This window comes from Hoplias malabaricus, chromosome 8, assembly GCF_029633855.1.
Source record: "Hoplias malabaricus isolate fHopMal1 chromosome 8, fHopMal1.hap1, whole genome shotgun sequence".
NCBI classification, from domain to species: Eukaryota; Metazoa; Chordata; class Actinopteri; order Characiformes; family Erythrinidae; genus Hoplias; species Hoplias malabaricus.
Window position 1 is genome coordinate 36,978,368 of NC_089807.1, and position 19,812 is coordinate 36,998,179.

Below are 19,812 nucleotides of genomic sequence, written 5' to 3' on the forward strand. Positions count from 1 at the left end.
ATGTTTGAGGCCTGTTAAGCTGATTCACATAACTACACTGAGAAAAAATAATGAAAGGTTAATAGGACCATTATTTGAAAAAATCTCAACTTTTGACACTGCACTGGTATCATCGTATCTGACACAAGGTGCAAAAAAACAAACACAACAAAATAATGCTCCACTGCAGTGCACAAAATATGTTATAGTGATACATTCTACTAACTTGCAATGAGTGAATAAGAAAGAAGAATCATGTTAATGTAGCATTCAGGGAAAAGATGTCCTGGAAACATCAAGAAAAATGGACCTTTTTCACTTTCAGGGAACATTTCCAAAGCAACGTTTCCACAACCATAATAGAATATTAAGGTAAGGTTTTTACATTGCACATAATCAGAACATTCAAAGACAATGTTTCTAGAATGTAAAATTGTTGGTGCAAAAGAAATTGAGGTCATATTCTGGGAATTCTATCCTAACTTCAATATTAAACAAACTGCACAGATTACTGTTGAAGGAACATTCCAAAGCAACCAAAATAGAACATTATGGGAATGTTCTAAGAACACAATTTTGCAAAATTTTAAGCATGTTCCAAGAGAGTGTTTCTAGAATGTTTATTTACTGGTGTAAATAAGGTTGAGGTAACGTTCCCGGAACATTGTTGTAACTTAAGATAAACGTGCTGAGAATGTTAAAAAAGCTGGACAAATTCACATTGAGGGAACATTCTAGTGTAACGTTCCCAATAACCAAAATAGAACATTATGGGAACATTCTAAGAGCATTAGTTTGCAAAGTTCTAAGAACGTTCCAAGACAACGTTCCTAGAATGTTACATTATTGGTGTAAATAAGGTTGAGGTAACGTTCCCAGAATGTTTTTGTAACTTGAGAAAAACGTTCTGAGAACGTTAAAAAACCTGGACAAATTCACGTTGAGGGAACATTTCAGTGCACCGTTCCCACGACCAAAATGGAAAGTTAGGGGAATGTTCTGAGAACGTAATTTTGTTTGCTGGGATGTAACTGGTATAGTTTAGAACCACTACTATGGAACAATGGGTAGAAATTTCTCAGAGCAGTGGCAAGACAGAAAGCAGCAGACACATCAACAGTGAGAGCGACAGACTGATAGAGACCCCTCCACTAATGGCATCATGGTATGAGCATTTGCCCACGTTTCCCTCCTTATCCACAACAGACAGGGTCACATTAGGTGAGCAGCAGGAGGCGTTGTAGAGCCCTATCACCATAAGAACACCCCCCTCCACCACCGTCTCCTGGGAGAAGTTTCCACTGCCCTGCTGGATGGAGATGTCTTGAATACCTGAGCCATTGCCATCAGTGATGTTGACGGACAAGTCCCAAGTGGAGGAGGCGCAGTCAGATGGACAGACTGCATTCACCCGCGTAACATTACACAGTGGAGGAGTGAAATCTGTGACCTGTTCAGAACAATTTGCAAAAGTTTTACAGCCAGCTAAAGCTTGGTAAGTTCATTTTTCAAAATATAGGAGCATTTTTTTGTCATTCTAAAAAGGATGGTGTCACGCCCTCGTCCTGTCATGTCTGTTTTCCCCGCCATGTGCTCTCTCAGCACATGGCTCTGTTTGTTGTTGCCCTAGTCCCGCCTTTGTTCCGCCTCCTCGTCTGGGTCTCATTTGTTACCCTGCCCCCTCGTTATCTGTCTCAGGTGCGTCTCGTCTGTGTTTTGTATTTAAGTCCCCTTCTCTCACTTCCTCTTGTCGGACATTTCACCTTGGTTGTGTTTCGTATCCAGTTGTTTCATTTCTTATGTCATAGTCGTGTCACTCCCTTCAGTTTGTCTGTTCCTCGTTACGTCTCGTCCGTGCCTCGCTTCGTTTTCTGTCATTATTTTGTTTCTCCATCGTCATTGAGTCTCACGTCTGTCTGTTTCTGCTTTCAGTCGTTTTGGTTTTTGCCCTAGTCTCTGTCTCTGTTTTGTTATTCCTTTTTGTAAATAAAGTTTATCTGTGTTTTAGCGTATGCATCCGCCTCCGTCAGTCCGCCCCCCGCGAATCCTGACAGATGGTTCTTCAAGGGTTCTTGATTAAACACAGTGGTCCCACTTAAACCTATGAGGTCTAAATGCAACCACTTGTATACTTAAAAAGATTTTTCATGGTGAAACGGTTCTTCAGCTTGATGTAGTGTGTGTTGCATATGGTTTTATATTGTTTATAACACCAAATAGTTTATGCTATTGTTTCTATTAAATTCTAAATGTTACATAGTGCAGTTTCTGCAGTGCTGAGTTTGCAATAGCAATGACAGAGGCTCAATACTTATTACAAATGGAGCATCACAATGATTTTGAAGCTGTAACATTAAGGTAAAATACCTGCTGTTGTTTGAATTAAACCTCGAAAAGCCATCTTTTTAGAGTGAAAGGACCCTTACAGGTACAACATTACAGTCCTCACTGGGAACAGAACCCCATCCTGTAATATCACCCACTAGGAAATAATAACTGCAGGTGAGTGTAATCATTTGTCGTTAGGAGAACTTACCTTGGCTAAGACAGAGAGACGGAGCACAGCGTAGTTAGAGTCAGTTCCTCCTGGCCCTTCAGCTGCAATGGTCAGTGTGATGTCTGTTCCTGATGGGGTGTCTGCAGGTGTCTTCAGAGTCACGGCACTTTCAGTACTGACTCCGCTCACCAGCTGCAGACTGAAATAACACAGAAGCCTTGAACCATGTTCATTTTCACTGATCTGTAAATTTAATGTTTCTTATATAGCAAAACTAGCATTTTTAGCAAGATACTTTTAAATGTATCAAGTGCTTTTTTGAACGTATCGGAGGTTCTGAACTAAAGCCATTTCAAACATGGCCACCCCATCTTAGGGGCCTATCCTATAAGGCTTAAAATATTTAATTCAGGGTTACAAAGCAATTGCAACTGCCATTTCTTCCTGCTTGTACGTGGTTTACTTGCCAGTCAGTCTGTTTGATGACAGCACAATGTCCAGGTATAGTGTGCCATCTACAGGTCATACTTTGTATTACTGGTATTACTACTTCTAGCCTTAAAACAATAGCACTTTGACATCCCCCTCAGGAATTGCTCTTTACAATTTTTACAGTTTATTGCCCCCCACAACACTGAAATTAACTGTACACTATTGATGCTGCAGTTTATTATTAAATCTGTTAACTATTCATCTTTTCACTGAAACCACGATTGATTTCATGGATTAAGTTCAGTGTTTTTTTTTTTTACATTGGGTTGTATTCGAGAGGAATGTTTCTGTCATTTCTGATGTTGATGCTGTAGGAGCCTGTGGTTCCATTGGTCACGACAGTGAAGGGGAGTCTAAAGTTTTCCCCTGGAAGCAGAGTGCTGCTTACTGTTGCCTGCAGAGAGAATCAGAAAAGAGGCAAATCAGAAAAGTATCGAATATACAGAAATCCTAATGGTTTATTCAGATTAGTTGCTCAATTCTAATTTGTGCTAACAATGCTAACCGGGAACAAGCTAACAAGGAACATCTAGGGCATAGGGTTTTCTGAATGTTTAAATGCAACTTCGATGTGATGTCATTCCCAGGTAAACATCCTGTTTACAAGATAAATGGAAAGAAGCATAAGTACAGAATCTCAGATACAGTCCAGTATCAGTTTAATTACTGTTTTACAACATTAAAAAAACTAATTGCTCCTGTAAGTTAATACTGTGTTAAAACTGTATGAATAGGAAGGTCAAATGTATGCATTTGAGGCACTTTTATTCAATTATATGCACAGATTTTGTGTAATAGTGCCTTGTTTATAACATTAGACATGTACCTTAATGATGACCTTAGACAGAGACATCTGTGTAGTGCTCTGCCTCTGGAAGCGGCTGGAAGTGGCCTTCTCTTGTCCTTTCATCATCACCACAAACTCTCCTTCAGGAACCGTACTCACAGTAACCAAATAGTTCCCACCACCTATCTCCTGTATGACTCCATCTGCAACACGAGCTCCTGAAACCTCCACCAGAGCCACCTCCTCCACTTTCAGAGCTTGTGCACCCTTCTGTCCGGTTACGGTTAGCAACAGCTTAGCAGGTAGCCCTGAGGTACCAAATGAATGAAAGATGTAGAGAGTCATGTTTCTGTCATTGTTTTTAATTGTTCACTAATCATTTGTTCATTATGCCCAAAAGGTGTCACCCTTCCAACTCCATTAGCTCCATATCACTTTCATATTACTATTACTGTAGTAGTAAAGAGTATATCACAGAAGTCTTGAGATTCATAACTACAACTGTTATAAGTTTTTCATTCATTCATTATCTGTAACCGCTTATCCAGTTCAGGGTCACGGTGGGTCCAGAGCCTACCTGGGATCATTGGGCGCACCTACCACCAATTCACCTACCAACGTGTGTTTTTGGACCGTGGGAGGAAACCGGAGCACCCGGAGGAAACCCACGCGGACACTGGGAGAACACTCCACACTCCACACAGACAGTTACCCGGAGCAGGAATCGAACCCACAACCTCCAGGTCCCTGGAGCTGTGTGTCTGCGACATTACCTGCTGCGACACCGTGCCGCCCTATAAGTTTTTCAATGCAGTGTAACTCACAAGAGAAAGCAAATTGCTTTGTAATCCATGAATGAACAAGTAAAAATCAGGTAAAACAATCCAGGACTTCTGTATTTTAAACTGTGTATTATAAACTGACAAACAAAACAAAAATAAAATAACAACCAGCACATGACATTAAGAACTTCTCAGCTTTTCTGACTTGAAAATTATTTAGACTATGTATTATATAAAGATAATAGATACAAATTTAATTACATTTGATTGTGAAGTACAGAATGAAAGAGAAATTTAGTGTCTTTTAAAAACATATTTTATATATTCCTAAACACTCCACTAGTGGGGCGTGCTGAGCATTTTGAATACCTCTGCTTTTAAACAGAGCGTAATGCTATGTATATTGTTATTGGATTTCTCTTTATAGATTATTTAGTTGATCTACAAACAGCAGTTACTATGAGTAATCTAACCTGTTTGTGGGCGACCATCAATAGCAGCATATCCTGGGTGGACTCCTTTAAATTCCTCCACAAAGTTGTAAATGAATGTAATTGCACTTTGAGCTGAAAAAAACATAAATGCACACAATGAAAATCACATTTCAGCACACAGTGTACTCTACTGTACATACAATGGGTGTAAACTCAGTTAAAGTGAAGTTTATTATAGTTGACCTATGCCTGCTTGTGATGTATGCATACTGTATACTTAGTAGCAGCCCTGGGATTGCACTCACCAGTGATTTTGATGGTGTAGGCCTGAGTGGACTCTATGCTGAGGTTCCACAGACCTGTCTTTGGGGGAGAATTGAGCTGAACTCGCCTCAGATTCCCCACAGTCTGAATCACAGCCAGAGACCCAATAGTGTTACTGTCAGACTGAGACTCTCCTGAAAAGCCCAAAGATTCTGTTTATGTCACTGGCTATATCCAGAAGTGAACTGGTGGTAATCATGTGAGCAGTGTTATCCAACTTGGTTGATACTAATTACAAACGTGTCATGCTCAGCAATATCCAGAGTGTTCTCTTACCTGATGGACTATGTAGGATGAATTTAAGCACATCTCCAGTGATGTAGGCAGTCACATTGGACACTGACGCATCGAGAAGGAAGGGGAAACTCTCCACACGGCCTGGGTTTCTGGCCCTCTGCAGAATCGTGACCTGAGAACAGACCATGCAGAGGATGCTTTGATTTCAGCTTCAGAAGCATGTAAGAGATGGCTTTATTAAACAGATTCATAATGCATTCAAATCAGACGTCAATATATTCTCCTACCAGAGCGGACGTGGAGGTATCAACAATTATTTCAGTGGCACTGGGCAGTTCAGCCTTGGTCACTTTTATAGTTTGACCTCCAGAAGCCAAAGCCAAGTCGTAATACAGCTGGAATGGTGAACTCCCTGCTGAGCTCACTGATCTTCTTGACCTACCTGATGTCAAGAAGTAGGAGACCTGTGTGTGGGAAAGTATTTTTAAACTCCAGGACAATGTATCAAAATAGAAGTCATGTTCTTATTATGGAATTTATCATAAACTGACAACTAGTGGCCTTGAGTTATCAGATATTCTGTACAAAAGCTGTGCTAAACATGGCTGACTTCTTGTGGGGGACCCACTCTATGGATCATAATCTGTTTCATTCAGAGACTAAAAGGCAACAAGAATCAATCATCACACAAGCTCTAGAACAAGTGTAAAAATAGTATGTAATCACCTTCATGTGTGCAGCTTTTGGGGTTAAAGGATTGATTGCATCGTTCAGCTTTAAAGGCTTCATGTGATTTGTTGAATGTGTAGGGAGTGAAGTCTGAGGCACTTACTGTAGACTTGGTGCTGCGGATGAGGGCTATGATGGTTTTCTCTAACTGTGTGTCTTTAGCCGGGGCATCAGTAAAAACATAAATTTGAGATGAGGCTGGAGCTCCAGTCAGAGCCAGCTGAGAGAGAGAGAGAGAGAAAGAGAGAGTATGATTGTGTATGAAAGAAGCAGCACTGGGCAAATTTCCTCTGTATTTACAGTTTTATTAAAATTCCCTTGCTCAGCTATGTGTTTATGTCCTGTCCTCTGCAAGAGTTTGTGTGGTCATCTTCAGTACCTGCACTGCTGATAGACACATCTCCGGTATATCTCCTCCCCCTTCCGCCCCCAGTTTCGAGATCTCTGCCTTCATTACATCTGGGTCTGTTGTTCTTATGAGTGGTCCGAAACCTACAAATACACATTACCTTGTATATTTAAATGTAAAAAAACAGAAGGTTTGCTCTGAAGGTTCTTTTACACAATGATTGGCTCTGAAGGCTCTTCTGAAATAATGACATTCTAAACCGTACGATTTAGAGCAGGTGAACGTTGAAATGCACAGGGTGCACATTCTAGGTCTTAGTCTGGTCATTGTGATGATCTTAAAGAAAGGGAGAAGGAAGTGTTGTGGAATTGCACGTGTTGCGTACTACATGTGCATGTGCCATTGTTATGCAATGACACAGGAAGTGATTTCACTCACTTGGGTCGTTGAATGGGACCAGGATGTATTCTGAGGGCTCGTCCTGGGTCCCTTTCTTACTGTCGATGATTTTATATGCCACTCGTTTTGCCTCTGCAATGTCATCAGACATGCTGCCTGTGGTGTCAATCACAAAGCACAGAACAGCAGAACGAGCTATACCCATCAACCTTAGAGAGAAGGAAGAGGAAGAGATAGACAGAGGAGGACAGAGAAAGAGAGAGTGAGGGTACTCAGGTATTCAGTTTCTAAGTACACCTAGGGACACGGTATCGAGGTACATCTTTTTGCCCTACCTCAATTACTCATTATTTACCTCAGGTATGACTTTTGGCCCTGCCTCAGATACTCATTATTTACTTCAGGTATGACTTTTGGCCCTACCTAAGGAACTCAATATTTACTACAGGTATGACTTTATGCCCTACCTCGGGTACTCATTATTTACCTCAGGTATGACTTTTGGCCCTACCTGAGGTACTCAATATTTATTTCAGGTATGACTTTTGGCCCTACCTCAGGAACTCAATATTTACTTCAGGTATGACTTTTGGCCCTACCTCAGGTACTCATTATTTACCTCGGGTATGACTTTTGGCCCTACCTCAGGTACTCATTATTTACCTCAGGTATGACTTCTGGCCCTACCTCAGGTACTCATTATTTATCTCAAGTATGACTTTTGGCCCTACCTCAGCTACTCAATATTTACTTCAGGTATGACTTTTGGCCCTACCTCAGGTCTTCATTATTTACCTCAGGTATGATTTCTGGCCCTACGTCAGGTACTCATTATTTACCTCAGGTATGACTTCTGGCCCTACCTCAGGTACTCAATATTTACTTCAGGTATGACTTTTGGCCCTACCTCAGGTACTCAATATTTACTTCAGGTATGACTTTATGCCCTACCTCAGGTACTCAATATTTACTTCAGGTATGACTTTTGGCCCTACGTCAGGTACTCAATATTTACTTCAGGTATGACTTTAGGCCCTACCTCAGGTACTCATTATTTACCTCAGGTATGACTTTTGTCCATACCTCAGGTACTCAATATTTATTTCAGGTATGACTTTTGGCCCTACCTATGGTACTCATTATTTACCTCAGGTATGACTTTTGGCCCTACCTCTGGTACTCATTATTTACCTCAGGTATGACTTTTGGCCCTACCTCAGGTACTCAATATTTACTTCAGGCATGATTTTTGGCCCTACCTCAGGTACTCAATATTTACTTCAGGTATGACTTTATGCCCTACGTCAGGTACTCGTTATTTACCTCAGGTATGACTTTTGGCACTACGTTATGCATTTGGTATGTATCTCTGGTCCAACTTATTTTGCCCAAACTCAAATAATATAGTATTCACTATTAGTCTTTTTTCACTACCTAAGGTATTCCGTGTCTACCTCAGGTCCAACTTTTTGCTCTAACGCAGATATTCAGTATCTAACTAAGGTATAGTCTCAGCCACGGATGCTCCGCCCACAAATTGGCTGAGAGTCAAACATCTTTACAGCAGAAACCTGGCCCCACTGTCAGGATCCTGGCAGTTGCATTCTGATTGGCTCTCTGTACATCCACGTATACGGACTTCTGTGCATCATATTTCACTGCCTCTTACTGGTCCGACATGAATCATAAAGACTGCCTCCTACACGTCATGCCAAAATATCAGACTTGCCATTGGTCTTTTTGCATATCAGTCAAATTTCTTTTCCTGCAGTAGTAGGTGGTTCTGGACCACATTAAGTGTCGAAAGGCACGCTCTCCCTAGAGAGTCAAAGCAAGACTCCCTCAGATACACTTTTCTGCCCTACCTCAGGTATTCAGTATATACCATAGGTATGTCTTTTTGCCCTACCTCATGTACTCTGTATCTACCTCCTGTACACCTTATTGTCCTACCTCAGGTACTCAGTATCAGGTATGTCTTTTTGCTCTACCTCAAATATTCAGTATCTACCACAGCTATGTTTTTTTTTTTTTTTTGCCTTACCTCACATACTCAATATTTGACTTAGGCATGACTTTTTGCCCTACCTCAGGTACTCCTTATTGCCTGCTGCCCCGCGGATGTCTTCCAGCAGATCAAGCGTAGCTTCTGTTGCCATGGAAACAGCAGCAATGTGCAGGTCCGCATTATGGGCCTTTCGCTCATCCTTATTTATCCCACCCCGAGGATTCTGAGTACTGCTGAGGTCAGCATCCCCACCATGACTGCATTTACCTGAGATCACACACAGAGCGTTTCATTTGAATGATGCCTTTTACACTCACAGAGAAGGTGTTTTGCTTGACAGTGAATATATATGCATTCACTATCAGTTCCAATCACTTTTGGTTCCCCTGGGAGATACATGCAATTTTTAAAATTTGTTTTATTTAATTATTTATGTAGATAACAAGAGACTTAAGCACTCTATATGACACTATATAAGACCTTGTGAATTTTATATTTGCTCACAGCAATTCTAATATGGCCTCTTATTAGCATCATTTAATGAACAATACCCAGCTATACACTGGCAGTATGTAGTAGACTACTGGCTTTGTTGGTGCAAATGTAAATCCTGAGTTTACCTTTAGGCTTGTTGGAAGAAATCAGGCCCATGTATCCGGACGTGAGTTTCTTCCCACTTATGATGGAAGGCAGCAGTGGGTTTGGACATGTCCCACTGGCACAGTCACTGCAGGTTGGAGTGTTCACATCTACACACACACACACACACACACACACAAACTGTAATTGAGTGGGTTGGTCTGGAAATGTATATATGTGTATATACTTGTTATATAATGTGTTACAAAATGGTTATGTTATAAATGTTTATAATATAAGGTGTGGTCTCTCACTTCTCTTAAGTCACACTCATGCACTGTTTAATGGTTGTAATTTTACTACTCATTTCACTGGAGAAGTCAGATTCTGTTCCACCTCCACCCGTCTCTTTCTCTCAGATTTATATCAGTTACCTGCTATGTTGCTGAGGGCGAGGTTAGGCTTGATGAGGTTGGGATACGGTTTCTCATTTCCAAGCTCAACCCAGTTGCTGTGGCTGTAAAAGTCCTGAAAGAAGAGTCATTTCCTCATTAGTCGTGGCATATTTTAATGTGTTTAGTAACAATTCGGATGTGTGATTTCCTGATGCTGATTTGTCAGAATGAACATAGTACTAAAGCTGTAAGTCAGGAGTTCCTTACCATTTAAACACTACAGCCTTATTTTAGGTGAATAATACTTCCCAATAACACAACCCCCCCCCCCCCCCCCCCACTCTCTCTCTCTCACACACACACACACACACACACACACCTGCAGAGTATGTAGGATTCGGCCCAGTGTTTCTCTTGCAGCTTGGAAGTTTTGTTTGCGGACATTGGCCTTAATAGAAGCAGTGCCCTGTGTGATGAGGGCCCTTCCCCCAGCGAAGGCCTCACTGTTGAAATGATGTGGGTTACTGGACATGAAGTCTCTGTCCACCTGGCTGTTCTGCATGTAGATCTGATTCAGGGCTTCATGGAACTTAGCCGCAGAAACTTTACCAGTGGCAGATCCCAGACATGCTGGCAACAGCTCCTCTGGAGAGGAACCCTGTAAAACACACACACACACACACACACACACACACACACACACACATACACATACACACACACATTTAATAAATGTGAATATTATTAAATAATGTATATAAAATGTCACATAAAGTTTGAAAACCTACATAAAGTACACTACATACACCAATCAGGCATATTACCTTCACCACTCCAGCAGCACTGCTGTGTCTGATCCACACATACAAGCCCAACACACCACCACACATCATTGACAGTGCTGAAGAATGGCCCGCCACTCAAACAATCCTGTCTCTGTGGGGATCCTGTCCATTTAAGACTGGGGTGAAAGGGGGCTAACAAAGTATGCAGTGCAACACATGGACTAAGGTCTGTAATTGAAAAGCTACAAAGTATACCGTATTGTCAGTAGAGCTGAGAAAATGGACAGGGAGTTGTGTTAATATTCTGGCTTATTGATGTATACCACAAACACACACTGACCGTTGGCTTGAACTCTCTCCCCTCAGACTCTGCCACTGCTTTACACACTTCTTGGATCTTTTTCAACACAGCATTTTCAGTGATGGTCACGTGTGTGTTCCCATCACCCCCTAGCGGCACAAACCCCTTAACTCCAGAGCCCAGTAGCCCCAGCAGAGCCAGAACACACACCACTGACCTCATGTCCAGCTGAGACACAGAAAAAACACATTTATTATTCATATATTCATAAATACATTTAATATTTGACCATAAAGTCAGTATGTGACACATGTCCCTCAAGACAAACGTTCTGATTTGACATTGGTGATACACTGTACGGCCAAGTGTTTTACCTCAGATGTGGGAACACAGCTGTGAAGATTTGGTTAGTGAGTTGAGACCCTTATATTGAGTAATTAGTTCTCGAGATCATACACAATTTCCACTCACCCCCTAGATATTAAAAATGCTTCCATTTTTAATATATCTTTTTTAATATATCTAATTTCCAGAACTTATATTATGTTGTTTTTGTTACACAACTCTTTAGAGAAAGCTTACAAATATTCACTTCTCTTTCTGGAGAAGATAATGCAATATACCTTTAGGGAACACAACAAAACTTTAAAAGCATGGTTGTACCTTTAAAGGTACTTTTAAACTGTAACATTAGTATGACAGTGCCTATTGTTATTTTCTAAATGTACAGATTGTGTTAATGTCCCTTCAAAGTAACAATGGTTGTCTTAAAGCCCAGTTGTATAACATTCCCTCATCTAGAAAAAAAGAAATTTGGCGCAGCAGGTAGTGTTGCAGTCACACAGCTCCAGGGACCTGGAGGTTGTGGGTTCGATTCCCGCTCCGGGTGTCACGCCTTCGTCCTGTCATGTCTGTTGTCCCCGCCATGTGCTTTATTTGCACATGGCTATGTTTTGTTTATGTTCTAGTCTCCGCCTTTGTCCCGCCTCCTCGTCTGTCATCTGTTAACCCGTCCTCCTCGTTATCTGTCCAGGTGTGTCTCGTTTGTGTGAGTATTTAAGCCCTCTTGTCTCTCATCCGTTTGTCGTACATTTCCCCTTTATCCTGTGTTTAGTTGGTCATGTTATTTAGTCTGTCCGTCTGTCTCTAGAGTTTCCCCGTTTCTTCTCCTTTTTCGTCGTGTCGCTTTTCGTCCGTCTGTCCTGTTCTCCCTGTCCAGTTTCCTTTGTTTTATTTAGCTTGTTTGGATCCTTGTTTGTTTGTGTCCTGTTTAAGTATCGTTGTTTTGTTAATATTAAATTATCCCGTGTTTTAGCGAATGCGTCCGCCTCCCTCAGTCAGTCCGCTCCGTGATTCCTGACAGAATGTACGACCCACAGGACGCAGCTAGCACGGACTATTACCTTAAGGGGTGTGCCGTTCGCCGGACTCCATTCCGCACAGGCCCCAAAGATCCTGTGGAGGAGGCTTTGAAAGCGGCCTCGGAATGGAGTCGCCGGCTCCAGCTCCTGCCTGGCGCTGTTCCGGATCCTATAGCGGAAGAGTCGACTCGGGAATCGAGTAGTTGCGCCAGCGGGAGTCGAAAGAGCCGGCGGAAGAAGCGTGCTGGAGTTCCCCCCTCGCTGGAGGATTACCCCCTCAGGTCCGGGGAAATTTTTGGGGGGGCGTTTAGGGTAGGGGCTGTTAGCCTCACCTCCGGAGCTCTGAGGTCTGAGGCTAACAGGGGCGCACCTCGAGGTGATCTAATGGGTGCGCCTGTGAAACCCCCTAAACCCTTTACAGCTCCAGCGCGAGCCCGGCGAGCAGCACAAACCCCTGTCCTCGAGAGCGCGGCACGCGCCTCTCCTGTCCTCGAGAGCGCGGCGCGCGGCTCTCCTGTCTTCGTGAGCGCGACGCGCGCCTCTCCTGCCTCCTTGGACGTCGTCGCAGGTTCCCTTGCCTCCTTGGACGTCGTCGCAGGTTCCCCTGCCTCCGTGGACGACGTCGCAGGTTCCCCTGCCTCCGTGGACGACGTCGCAGGGCTTCCTGTCCCGGTGATGGCGGCACCCGCCGCTCCTGTCCCGTTGATGGCGGCACCCGCCGCTCCTGTCCCGTTGATGGCGGCACCCGCCGCTCCTGTCCCGTTGATGGCGGCACCCGCCGCTCCTGTCCCGTTGATGGCGGCACCCGCCGCTCCAGTGTCCGTGATGGCGGCACCCGCCGCTCCTGTCCCGTTGATGGCGGCACCCGCCGCTCCTGTCCCGTTGATGGCGGCACCCGCCGCTCCTGTCCCGTTGATGGCGGCACCCGCCGCTCCAGTGTCCGTGATGGCGGCACCCGCCGCTCCAGTGTCCGTGATGGCGGCACCCGCCGCTCCAGTGTCCGTGATGGCGGCACCCGCCGCTCCAGTGTCCGTGATGGCGGCACCCGCCGCTCCAGTGTCCGTGATGGCGGCACCCGCCGCTCCAGTGCCCGTGACTACGGCGGCACCCGCCGCTCCTGTCCCCGTGACTGTGGCTACGGCCTCTCCTGTCCCCGTGACTGTGGCTACCGCCGCTCCTGTCCCCGTGACTGTGGCTACCGCCGCTCCTGTCCCCGTGACTGTGGCTACGGCCTCTCCTGTCCCCGTGACTGTGGCTACGGCCTCTCCTGTCCCCGTGACTGTGGCTACGGCCGCTCCTGTCCCCGTGACTGTGGCTACGGCCTCTCCTGTCCCCGTGACTGTGGCTACGGCCTCTCCTGTCCCCGTGACTGTGGCTACGGCCTCTCCTGTCCCCGTGACTGTGGCTACGGCCTCTCCTGTCCCCGTGACTGTGGCTACGGCCTCTCCTGTCCCCGTGACTGTGGCTACGGCCTCTCCTGTCCCCGTGACTGTGGCTACGGCCTCTCCTGTCCCCGTGACTGTGGCTACGGCCTCTCCTGTCCCCGTGACTGTGGCTACGGCCTCTCCTGTCCCCGTGACTGTGGCTACGGCCTCTCCTGTACCCGTGACTGTGGCTACGGCCTCCCCTGTCCATGTCCGTAGGTCGGCCCGAAGGACTTCAGGGCCGATCCCCAGAACTGTGCCCAGGCTGGTTCCTCAGACTGCCCCACAGACATTAGCCAGTCCTGGGCACCCCCCTGTTATTTTGGTTCCCTTGTCAGTCCCTGTCCTGGTTCCCGTCTCTGTCCTTGTCCCTGTACCCGTGTCTGCCTTTGTCTCTGTCCCTGTCCCGGTCACTGTGTTTGTGTCAGTCCCTGTAAATGTCCTTGTACCTGTTCCCCTACCAAGTCCAGTCCAGTCTCCTGTCAGCCCTGTCCAGTCTCTGTTTCAGTCTCATGTCCAGTCCCCTGTCAGTCCTGTCCAGTCCCTGTTTCAACCCTCTGTCTTGTCTCACGTCCAGTTCCCGTATCCGTCCAATGTCCAGTCACCTGTCTTGTCTCCGGTCCAGTTTCCCTTTCAATCCCCTGTCCAGTCTCCAGTCCCGTCTCCGTTCCAGTCTAGTGTCATGTCACCTGTCCTGTCTTCTGTCCAGTCACGTACCCCTGTCCAGTCTAACGTTCCTATCCTGTCCAGTGTCTTGTCACCAGTCTCTGCTCCCGTCCAGTCCCAGCACCAAGTCATGTCACCTGTCCCGTCTTCTGTCCAGTCCCTGTTTCCATCCAGTGTCATGTCCAATGTCAAAAACCCTGTCAAGTCCCATGTGTCCATTCCTGTCCTGTCCAGTCCGTTCTCGTCTCTTGCTGCCCCCCTTTGTCAGTCTCCTGTCATGTCCCATGTCCCGTCTCGTATATTCGGTCCTGTCGTGTCCCCAGCTCCTGTGTCTGTTCCCGTCCTGTCCTGAGTCCTGTCACCCGTTGGTTTGTTGTCCTGTCTTGTTTTCCGTGCCCTCTCCAGTGCCAGCTCCTGGGGGGTTTAGGAGTACGCGCCCGGGAGTTGCGCGTTCTTGGGGGGGGCATCTGTCACGCCTTCGTCCTGTCATGTCTGTTGTCCCCGCCATGTGCTTTATTTGCACATGGCTATGTTTTGTTTATGTTCTAGTCTCCGCCTTTGTCCCGCCTCCTCGTCTGTCATCTGTTAACCCGTCCTCCTCGTTATCTGTCCAGGTGTGTCTCGTTTGTGTGAGTATTTAAGCCCTCTTGTCTCTCATCCGTTTGTCGTACATTTCCCCTTTATCCTGTGTTTAGTTGGTCATGTTATTTAGTCTGTCCGTCTGTCTCTAGAGTTTCCCCGTTTCTTCTCCTTTTTCGTCGTGTCGCTTTTCGTCCGTCTGTCCTGTTCTCCCTGTCCAGTTTCCTTTGTTTTATTTAGCTTGTTTGGATCCTTGTTTGTTTGTGTCCTGTTTAAGTATCGTTGTTTTGTTTATATTAAATTATCCCGTGTTTTAGCGAATGCGTCCGCCTCCCTCAGTCAGTCCGCTCCGTGATTCCTGACACCGGGTGACTGTCTGTGACGAGTTGGTGTGTTCTCCCCGTGTCTGCGTGGGTTTCTTCCGGGTGCTCCGGTTTCCTCCCCCGGTCCAAAAAAAAAGACATTGGTAGGTGGTTTGGTGACTCAAAAGTGTCCATAGCTTTGAGTGAATGTATGCGTGTGTGTCGCCCTGTGAAGGACTGGTGTGTCCTCCAGGGTGTGATCCCGCCTTGCGCCCAGTGATTCCGGGTAGGCTCCGGACCCACCGCAACCCTTAATTGAATGAACGGTCACAGACAGTGAATGAATCTTATACTTCCCATAAAATGTTTAATTCCACATTTCCGCAAAAGTGTAGTTGTTCTAAGATTGTTGGAGAAGTCAACTGTTTTTAACATCGAGATATAAATATAAACTGTCTTCTTTAGAATGACAATAAGATTAATTAGCATTAAATTATTTAGTTAAGGTTCAGTGCATATCCAAGCGGATAGAGACAATACAAATTCATACACACAGTACTTTTAAGCAAAATCTCAGCCACAACCATGGGCAGTGATATAGATAATCACCTGTGATAATTCATGAATATAATATCAAAAGAAGGAAATTAATAATGTGCTGAAAATGTAAAATAATTAAATTTTTTATTAAATATTTGATATTTTTTAACTAAATATATTGAGTACTTAAACAAAGTATCATGCACATCTATATTACAAACAGAGTTACGGAATAATTCATAGAAGTAGCTGAACTATTAAGCCTTGAGATTACTGCGTTAACAACCGTTATTAATATTTTTAAAATGCATTGCAGTTCTTTTCAATGTAACTAAGAAGTGTTTAAGATATTTACATAAACAATGTGCAATATTAGAGGTGTATGTACACATACAGGTATAAACTAGAGGTGTAGTCTAATTATTTTCCATACCTTCTGAGTTAAGCTCCCACTGTGTGGGTGTATCCTCTCACAATGCCTGATTTTCAGTGCTAAAATCTCCCGGAGTGTTTTCTGCTGTATATATATATATATACATGTGTGTGTGTAAATGTAAGTGTATATATAGGCAGGGTTTGGGGCTAGTGGGTGTGGTCATTAAACATGGGCCAATTATTAACTGTTTAGCCATTTTCATGTCTGGGGTTTGTTATAATGTTGTAATCACTCTAGTAAGATACTGCGTGTACAGAATTTCATAACTACAGGAAGCCCATTGGGCAGGGACTCTTCCTTTTATTTTGCTCTTATTAAGTCATTAACCTGTTCCTGCTTTTTATAAACTGTGCTTTCACATTCTGCAACACAGACGCTCATATAATAACCCTCAGAAATAACTTCTCCATTCAGCAACACCATGTGGTTTTATATACATATAAAGTAGAGCTATAAAATCAATAAAGTATACATACACTAATCAGCCAAAACATTACTGCTACCTCCTACACTCATTCTCCATTTTATTAGGTTAATTGACCTTATAGGTACATGCTGAAGTTTTACAATTAAAGAGTCTAATCGTTAGTCTATCTGTTGATCTGCATACTTTGTTATTCCCTCTTTGGCCTGTTTTTATAGCCAGGGCCACCACAAGACCCACACAGAGTTTTAATTTGCATTGTTGATCAACGTTGATGTGTTGGTGTGTTGTGCTGGTACAAGTGGATCAGACACAGCAGTGTTGCTGAGGTTTTTAACAGTGTGCCCAATTAATTTTTCAGTAACATAATTCCAAAATCGTTTTCTGAAACATCATTTGGGGTAAAACACTTTATAGCTTTCTATATGTTTAAATTATTTAATCCCCAATTTTAGTCATTATCAATTTCACCCACTTGGTAGATTTCCCATTGTGCAGTGAAACCAGAATTAGTGAGTGCAAGTCAGATTAATAGTGACAGTCATTTGAAAAGCAGTGTACATTTATACAAACAAAATTAATTCACTTTTTGGTTTTTGATTTTAAGAGGATTCCAGTCTAAATACAAACAATAGGTCTCCTTCTATCATAGAGTGTAAACACTTTGAGGTTTTGAACTAAGCCAGCCACAACAGCTTATCAAAATGATAATAATGAAACATATTTAGACAGTTCAACACGCTTGGAGGATAACCTTTTTAATTGATAACCGTTTTAATTGATTTTAGTGCAGTGTTGTGAATGAAATCACGTATTCACTAGAAGAAGAGTGATGCACTGCATTTAGTTGTTGCAAATTTTATGAGATTTCCACAAGAATTAAATATATTACACAAAACAGTCATGTCGTAAAGTTTAGTCACTTAAGGCATTATCTGAACTGATGTAATATTTAGTTCATGTGGCAATGATTAAGTAAATTAATCAGCGTCAAATGGTCTTTCATATTTTCACAACATAATCTCCAGCAATGAATCCACAACTATACCAATCTCCTGTATCTCTCTGTGTTATCTTCCTAGCGTGCCTGGAATGTACACCCACCTTACTTTAATGAGTCTCTGATTTCCAAGTACTTTGTTTTGTGGTTGTCATTAATGGGTGAATCACCATTCAAAGGTCAAGGCATGAGAGTTTTATTGTCAGTTCTGTATATGTACAGGACATACAAAGGATCAAAATTACGTTACTCTCCTCTCGAAGATGCAGTAACTAAGTATATAAATATATGAAAGTGAACAAACAGAAGACAAGTGCAGGACATACAATACCAGCAGCTCACTGATAGACATACATGAGACAATGAGACACTGACTGAAGACAATAACCTGATTTGGAGGTAGGATACTGGATGTACAAGGCAGTGTAAACAATAGTGCAAGATAATCGTAATAGGAGGAGGTAGGATACTGGATGTACAGGGCAGAGTAAGCAATAGTGCAAAATAATCGTAATAGGAGGAGGTAGGATACTGGATGTACAGGGCAGAGTAGACAAAGTGCAAGATAAACGTATAACAACTAAATAAAGTGAACAAGTGCATACCGGTTATATTGAAAAAGTCACAGTTAGGTCTGATGAGGAGCTTAAGTGACAGTACCAATATAAACAGAACCAGTGTCAACAATAGTGCAAATACAGGGATATGAAGCCTTGAGGCTGGTTAAAGTGGTTGAGTGCCTGCCTGATTTTTGAAGTCACAGTTGGGTATTGGCAGCAATTGATGAGGTTGCTGAGTAGTGTGTGCGGGGGGCATAAGTGGGAGGGGGGCAGAGCAGGGAGAGAGTTGAGCATTCTCACAGCCTGATGGATGGAGCTATCCCTCAGTCTGCTGGTCCTATCCCTGAGACTACGCAGTCTCCGCCCTGATGGCAGCAGGCTGAAGAAGCTGTGTAGCGGGTGAGTGGGATCACCTGTCAAGCAGAGGGCTTTGCATTGGAGCTGTATAAGTCCTGAAGGCAAGGGAGAGAGGTACCAATTTTCTTCTCAGCAGTTCTCACAATACGCTGGAGGGTTCTGCGGCAGGATGCTGTGCAGGCCCCGTACTACGCAGTGAAACAGCTAGTCAGGATACTCTTGATGGCCCCCTTATAGAAGGTGATCAAGATGGGGGTGGGAGCTCTTGTGGAGAAAGTAGAGCCGTTGGTGAGCCTTCTTGGCCAGTGTTGCTGTGTTGATGGTCCAGGAGAGGTACTCTGTGACATGCACACCCAGGAACTTGGTGCTGCTCACCCTCTCCACAGCAGCCCCGTTGATGGATAGAGGGGCATGTTGTGTGCGAATTTTCCTGAAGTCCACAACAATCTCCTTGGTCTTCTCAGTGTTCAGAGAGAGATTGTTGTGTCTGCACCGAGGCCAGCCGGCTCACCTCGCTCCTGTAATGTGACTCATCGTTGTTGCTGATGAGGCCTACCACAGGCGTGTCATCCGCAAACTTGATGAAGAGGTTGGAGGTGTGTGATGGAGAGGAGTCGTGGGTTAGCAGAGTGAACAGAAGCGGGCTCAGCACACATCCTTGTGGAGCCCCCGTGTTCAGAGTGATGGTGCTAGACGAGTTACTGCCAACCCGTACTTTCTGTGGTGTCAAGCATCCAGTTACACAGTGATTTGTTCAATCCCAGTCTGTCCAGATTCTGAATGAGTTGTTGGGGGATGATTGGGTTGAATGCAGAACTGAAATCAATAAAAAGGATTCTGACATACACTCTAAAAAGAGAAGAGTTGATCCAACTTAATTGAATTGCTTCAATTGGTAACAAGTAATTCAATTAAGTTTATCCAACTTAATTTTTTAAGTTCAACCTTCAAAAACTTAAAAAATTAAGTTGGATAAACTTAATTGAAGTGTTGAAGATGTCAGAATACACCTCTGCAAGTTCACCAGCGCAGTCCTTCAGCACACGACCAGGTATGTTGTCAGGTCCAGGAGCTTTCCGGGCGTTG

At 44.0% G+C, this 19,812-nt stretch overlaps 2 protein-coding genes across 3 annotated transcripts in view; one reads left to right on the plus strand and one right to left on the minus strand.

The window, feature by feature from the left end:
- LOC136705450 (von Willebrand factor A domain-containing protein 7-like) overlaps positions 1-19,812 on the minus strand; it is a 22,563-nt gene continuing 2,751 nt past the window's right edge. The window contains exons 1-17 of one of the 2 annotated variants that reach the window (XM_066679033.1): positions 16,383-16,441; positions 11,117-11,305; positions 10,371-10,649; positions 10,031-10,124; positions 9,638-9,766; positions 9,098-9,284; positions 7,049-7,218; positions 6,641-6,753; positions 6,365-6,481; positions 5,820-5,996; positions 5,572-5,704; positions 5,277-5,429; positions 5,011-5,103; positions 3,795-4,063; positions 3,229-3,362; positions 2,516-2,675; positions 1-1,429 (exon numbers count right to left, since the gene is read on the minus strand). In XM_066679033.1, coding sequence (XP_066535130.1) covers positions 1,058-1,429; positions 2,516-2,675; positions 3,229-3,362; positions 3,795-4,063; positions 5,011-5,103; positions 5,277-5,429; positions 5,572-5,704; positions 5,820-5,996; positions 6,365-6,481; positions 6,641-6,753; positions 7,049-7,218; positions 9,098-9,284; positions 9,638-9,766; positions 10,031-10,124; positions 10,371-10,649; positions 11,117-11,299 — 2,763 coding nt within the window. In that variant the 5' untranslated portion in view covers positions 11,300-11,305; positions 16,383-16,441 and the 3' untranslated portion in view covers positions 1-1,057. Of the gene's footprint in view, positions 1,430-2,515; positions 2,676-3,228; positions 3,363-3,794; positions 4,064-5,010; positions 5,104-5,276; positions 5,430-5,571; positions 5,705-5,819; positions 5,997-6,364; positions 6,482-6,640; positions 6,754-7,048; positions 7,219-9,097; positions 9,285-9,637; positions 9,767-10,030; positions 10,125-10,370; positions 10,650-11,116; positions 11,306-16,382; positions 16,442-19,812 lie in introns of those variants that run through there. The other variant, XM_066679032.1, reaches the window with a different exon arrangement.
- Positions 9,124-19,812, plus strand: part of LOC136705451 (prostaglandin D2 receptor 2) — a 27,878-nt gene continuing 17,189 nt past the window's right edge. Inside the window, exons 1-2 of the mRNA XM_066679034.1 lie at positions 9,124-9,255; positions 9,644-9,750. The gene's annotated coding sequence lies outside the window, so the exon portion shown is untranslated. The remainder of the gene's footprint in view (positions 9,256-9,643; positions 9,751-19,812) is intronic.